Raw genomic sequence first — 6,406 nt, 5'->3', positions numbered from 1 at the left:
TAGCATCACTCTCCTCCTGATGGATTCCCTTCTGGCCTAAGGTGCACAAACAGGCTCTTGGTGACACCGTTCATCCGCGCTTTCATGATAAATGAAGAGCTTCACCACAACAGCGACAACATGCTCCAATCGCTATTCAATTAGAACTGAGTGGATTTCCGAGCGCCGCTCGCTTATATACCGATTGGTGATTTCAATAGCCTATTTTGAAAGCAAATTTAAGACTATTGAAACAAGTTTTTGGATCAGAAAGTAACAAGTATAGAACGCGTAGACATTTTATCTTTCGAATGAAGTGTTTATCATACCATTTCGTTCAGTTGTTTAGGAGCTATTAACACTCAAAATCTCGGTCTCCGGCGTAACGCTTTCGTTTTCGAAACTTTGATTTTACACCCCGGTATAGAAATGAAAGACGTAGTCCTACGTCAAAAAATAAAATTATCATTTCTCCATAAAATTTCCCAAAACGTCTTATCGACCAACATTGTTGAGCTTTTGCAGCTACATGAAAAATATCTCTTTGTATAATATGTTTATTAACATCCCCTTGTTCACTCTTTTATTTCTTTCTTCATATATTTGAAGGGTTTGTATGACTCTTCCATTATCATTTATTTGAAGGGTGTGTATTCCTCTTCCATTAATTATCTTCACATTTATAGCGCTATTATGTTTCTTTTTTATGTTTGATAATTTAATTTTGACCCACATTTTTAATTACTCATAAACTTTAATGCAAATTTTGCATTTTATAAAAATCCCACTTCCAAAGTGTGTTTGTTTTAAATTCAAAATCACACATTTAAAATTCGATAAGTGCATTTCCCCATATTTCCCTGATCATACTATTGAAGTATGGGAGATAGAAATGTTTTTTCAAACGAAATTAGCATTTTTTTTACAGAATTGATGGAATACTGTTAATAATAGTTGTTCCTTCTTTGATTCCACTTTATGTTTCGAGAAGAGAAAAAAAAATTAATAAAGCCACATCAATTAGAAAATTTTCCCACATTGCCCCTTTTTAAAATATCCAAATATTGGGGATATTTACCTTGATAGCTTGTTTGATATTACCATCTTATTTTTATAAATGACTCCTGTCTGCTGTTCAGATTTGATTTCTTTGGTTCATTATTCTTCTTTGTTTCCATATCGTTGTTCTTCCAATCTTCCATTTCTTTCTTTTTAGCAGCAACGATAAGATCCGTTTTTTCTTTTTCCAAAGTGTTCAATTCTACCTGAAACTGTCCAATCAATGTGTTCAGACGATGGTTTTCCATTTTGGTTTCATTGTGATTTTTCAATTTCTTTTCCAGTGCCTTAATCGAGTTTTTCAATCCCATTATTTCGTCCGTCGAGCAATTGTTTTTGTCGTTCAAACATAGTTTTTCTTGTTCCTTAGTTGTCAATTCGTTCTTTAATGATCGACATCGATTGTCCAAAAGCTCATTTGTATTATTTAACTCGGCGTTATTACTAGCGCACAGTTCCAATTGATTCTCTGTCGTTTTATTTTTTTCTTCGAGTTCATGATTCCTTTTTATCAGTGCTTTTAGCTGCGTTTTTGCTTGATTGTTTTTCCTTTTTTCTTGTTCTAGAGCGAACTTATTTTCTTGCAGCAACGTGCGCAGCTCCTCGACTTCTCCAGACGTTTTCCGCTTGTATTCTTCCAATAGCAAGTGTTTCTCCGTTAGCTGTGTATTTTTGTATCTTTCATTTTGAAGCTTCGTTTCGCTTTCTTTGAGCCTGATTTTCCAATTGGCAGTATTTATTTCGTCTGCTTTTTTCGATTCGGAGTGCTGCATCTGCAGGCGCTCAATTTTTTTCTCTAGCGAGATTTTTGTGCTTTGAATAACTGAGTGCGAATTTTTCTCATTTTTGAGTCGTTTCTCTAGCCGACTGATATCTTGAAGCCTTTCTTCAACTATTAGTTTTAAGCCAGTTTTTTCGCTAATTTCCCGGTCCAAATTATTCTCCAATTTCTTGTTTGATTGTTCTATTTCATCAAAATTACTCAGTTTGTTTAATAACTGGCATTTTTCATGTTGAAGGTTTTTTATATCCACCTTCATCTGGTGTTTCTCATTTTCTAGTTCTATAATTCTTCGTTCAAATGCGAGGAATTTAGATTCTATCCTATTATTAATTTCGTTGCAAATTTCGATCGTACCTATAAGTTTCTGTAATTTATCATCAGCTTGTACTGTTGGAGCAAATTTGCCTTTCCATTCGGCAACATCTTTAGAAATATTTTTTTTGAAGTAAATAAATCGTTCTTTCACTTCTCGTGTGAACCGATTATACGATGATTTGAAATCCATCGCGATCTCATTATTTTTGTATAATAATATTACAATAATTTAACCGACGTTTGCTTTTTCAAACATTCACCCACTTAAACTCACACCCTTTGAAGTTTATTTCAATAAATATAAAAAAAGAATATATTGTGCAACAGCGAACTAAATTTTATGAGTTTAGAAATTATAATTGACTTGAAAAACCATTCATTGAATGACTACCGCCCCAATTCTTCCACAAAAACGGAACTGTTAAAAGTGTTTTGTTAGGGTGTTCTTTACAAAGTTCCAAATGCCGAGAAAAAAAAAATAGAATGGATGACTCTCATTTGTGAATCAATTTTTATAAATTACTCAAGATGTTTATTTCAGCTTTGAAGCCTTGAAATAGTATGTAACTAGAAAACCTCTTCTAATTCGAACATTTTAGCGTTCGGTGTCAAAATGGGCCTTAAACTTATATTCATGTACACACTTATATTCCTCTAGGAATATTTATCTTATATTTCCGCCTGCTGGATTGTTTCACGTTTTCCCTCTTCTTCATTCATTAGCTCAAAACAAAATATTCTTCCCGTTTCTCTTAGCGTACACCCGTCAAACAGCAATACTCTCTCGTTTCATATTAAAGAAAAAAAAACAATGAATAACACCGAGACAACAACTAACACTGCTAACAAGAGTGAAAGAATGACTCTAAGTTAAAAGCCTTACTTTTTTTTTTTGATGATATTTTCTGCCAATATTAGGGTTTTTATTGGAATAATATCTCCTAAAAATCCACATACACTATTATATTGAAATGTATTCACAAAATCAAATGTTTTCAAAATGAATGTAATGCATATGCATCAATGCGTCAATCCTATATGTTCTATGGCCATGTGGAAATTATTCCCGATTAAGCCGAAGTATTTGTAATACAAAAATTAGAAAAAAAAATAAAGCTCACCTTATCAATAACATTTGAAACATCCTCATTCTCCACGGGAACATTCCTCGGGTTCTGTTGCTTTTTTTCACTCACTGAAATATAATTTTTTTTTCCGGTTTTCGAAACACAAAGAGTCCACAAAGTTCCTTTTGACGTAGGACTACGTCTTTCATTTCTATACCGGGGTGTAAAATCAAAGTTTCGAAAACGAAAGCGTTACGCCGAAGACCGAGATTTTGAGTGTTAATAGCTCCTAAACAACTGAACGAAATGGTATGATAAACACTTCATTCGAAAGATAAAATGTCTACGCGTTTTATACTTGTTACTTTCTGATCCAAAAACTTGTTTCAATAGTCTTAAATTTGCTTTCAAAATAGGCTATTGAAATCACCAATCGGTATATAAGCGAGCGCCGCTCGGAAATCCACTCAGTTCTAATTGAACAGCGATTGGAGCATGTTGACGCTGTTGTGGTGAAGCTCTTCGTTTATCATGAAAGCGCTGATGAACGGTGTCACCAAGAGCCTGTTTGTGCACCTTAGGCTAGACATGAATCCATCAGGAGGAGAGTGATGCTACAAACGGTTCCCCGGGAAGATCTCGAAGCAGCCGCTACACACACACACACACATACACGCACGGAATTCTTTCCGTTTGGATCGAGAAAGATCCGGAAAATAATCTGCCAGTTCCTCTAGGAATTTAGAAATACATTCATGTGAAAGAGTTTATTTGAATGTTTTCTATCCATGTAACACTGTGACCAAATATGTTTCAATCAAGTGCTATTAACAGATGGTTATCGAGTTAGCATTAACCACTGGTGGGCTTCCAGTATCGAGGAAAATGTGGAAATATCTAATCGTTACTGAAAATAATCTGCCAGTTCCTCTGGGAATTTAAAATTACATTCATATGAAAGAGTTTATTTTAATGTTTTCTATCCATGTAACACTGTGACCAAATACATTAGGTTTTGTGATTTTTCAATCAATCGCAATCAACAGGATAGCTTCTGAAGATTATTCTTCCCCATCAGTAGGATTTTTCCGTATCCAATATTGGACGCATAAAACCTTGTGCCTCCAACGTAACGCTCTCGTTTTCGAAGTTCTCCAAATATTCATTCATTCAGAATGAATTCAGATTCAACTTCAAACAAATGATCTCTAAATCAACGATAGTCCTACGTCACCCTTGCGGTTATACCATAGATATAACCCACTTCCTGTTTTTTTCACTGATACCGACACCAAGCGATTTGTTGCCTGCTACTTCACTTTCCTTCACACTCTTGTACACTTGCGTTTTTTTTCTTTTCTTCTCGCTTTATTGTCGCTCACTTTTAATATTCGCTCTATTTTCGGAGAGCTGATAAATATTTTGTAATTGAGATGTCTCCGATTGTGCTTCTTTTTGTTTGATGTTCGCGGTGTTGCTCTTCGGAAGATAATTTTCACTTTCGCGTTACTTTTTTTTCACTAGTCAGAAATGACGCCACTTGCGGTATGCTTTACCGCTGTCACCAGATGAGAGGCGTTGCCTAGCGGTCTAGGCAACTGGATTTCTTTTCCGTTCTAACACGAGGAACAACGACCGTCCTCTTTCGCGTCTAACTACCGACTCCCTTTTATTTTTCTCATTTCTCTTAATGAAACCTAATCTTACGATAAGCTCCCCGCTATCGTAACACCAAAACATAAACCAAAATTTCTTATCTTAAAACTAGACGCTATAAATCACACGATCCTCAAACAGGATCGTGCAGGAGAAATGTATTTATTTAGGCCCGGCATCGACCGGCCTTATCTGACTCACACGATCCTCAATAAGGATCGTGCGATAAAGATGTTTTTTTTTGTTTATTTAAGATTAACCAGACCTATCTATTTATTTAGGCTCGAGCCTATTGATAACTTTGGGTATACAAAACCCGTCTGGTTTTTTGGTTGCTGCAGCTATGTTGGGGAAACCGTGCCAATCAAAACGGGGTTGATAGGGCGTTTTGATAACTATATTTTCTCTTTCAATCCGATTTCTTCTCTGCCACCGGCATCGCATCGCATCGCATCGCATCGCATCGCATCGCATCGCATTCCCCAGACAGCTTGGTTTTGATGGCTATGTTGGGGAAACCGTGCCAATCAAAACGGGGTTGATAGGGCGTTTAGATAACTATATTTTCTCTTTCCATCCCATTTATTTTCTGCCACCGGACTGAACAGAGCATCGCATCGCATCGCATCGCATCGCATCGCATCGCATCGCATCGCATCGCATCGCATCGCATCGCATCGCATCGCATCGCATCGCATCGCATCGCATCGCATCGCATTCCCCAGACAGCTTGGTTTTGATGGCTATGTTGGGGAAACCGTGCCAATCAAAACGGGGTTGATAGGGCGTTTTGATAACTATATTTTCTCTTTCAATCCGATTTCTTCTCTGCCACCGGCATCGCATCGCATCGCATCGCATCGCATCGCATTCCCCAGACAGCTTGGTTTTGATGGCTATGTTGGGGAAACCGTGCCAATCAAAACGGGGTTGATAGGGCGTTTAGATAACTATATTTTCTCTTTCCATCCCATTTCTTTTCTGTCATCGGACTGAACAGTGGTTTATTATCCCATTTCTTTTCTGTCATCGGACTGAACAGTGGTTTATTAGCCGGTGCCCGCTCGGAAATTAATTTAGTTGCATTTGCAATGTGATAGGAAAATAGTTTCTCTCACTCGCTCGCCTAAATACTATGTTCTTCTCTTTCAATCCCATTTCTTCTCTGCCACCGGACTGAACAGTGGCAATCCCATTTCTTTTCTGTCATCGGACTGAACAGTGGTTTATTAGCCGGTGCCCGCTCGGAAATTAATTTAGTTGCATTTGCAATGTGATAGGAAAATAGTTTCTCTCACTCGCTCGCCTAAATACTATGTTCTTCTCTTTCAATCCCATTTCTTCTCTGCCACCGGACTGAACAGAGGCAATCCCATTTCTTTTCTGTCATCGGACTGAACAGTGGTTTATTAGCCGGTGCCCGCTCGGAAATTAATTTAGTTGCATTTGCAATGTGATAGGAAAATAGTTTCTCTCACTCGCTCGCCTAAATACTATGTTCTTCTCTTTCAATCCCATTTCTTCTCTGCCACCGGACTGAACAGTG

At 37.2% G+C, this 6,406-nt stretch overlaps 1 protein-coding gene across 1 annotated transcript; it reads right to left on the bottom strand.

The window, feature by feature from the left end:
- Window positions 1–456: 456 nt before the first annotated feature.
- LOC129778301 (uncharacterized protein Y116A8C.11-like) lies at window positions 457–3,280 on the bottom strand. The gene has a single exon (XM_055785112.1). The coding sequence runs from the start codon at window positions 2,325–2,327 to the stop codon at window positions 1,077–1,079; it is 1,251 nt and encodes a 416-aa protein (XP_055641087.1). The 5' UTR covers window positions 2,328–3,280; the 3' UTR covers window positions 457–1,076.
- Between the last annotated feature and the right edge of the window lie 3,126 nt (window positions 3,281–6,406).

This window comes from Toxorhynchites rutilus, chromosome 3 (genome assembly GCF_029784135.1).
Source record: "Toxorhynchites rutilus septentrionalis strain SRP chromosome 3, ASM2978413v1, whole genome shotgun sequence".
Taxonomy (NCBI): Eukaryota; Metazoa; Arthropoda; class Insecta; order Diptera; family Culicidae; genus Toxorhynchites; species Toxorhynchites rutilus.
The sequence above is the reverse complement of the archived record's forward strand: the minus strand, read 5'-3'. Positions and strand labels throughout refer to the sequence as shown.

Bases quoted from the DNA above. Each gene is read 5' to 3' on its own strand.
- LOC129778301 (XM_055785112.1), bottom strand. From the start codon at position 2,327: ATGGATTTCAAATCATCGTATAATCGGTTCACACGAGAAGTGAAAGAA.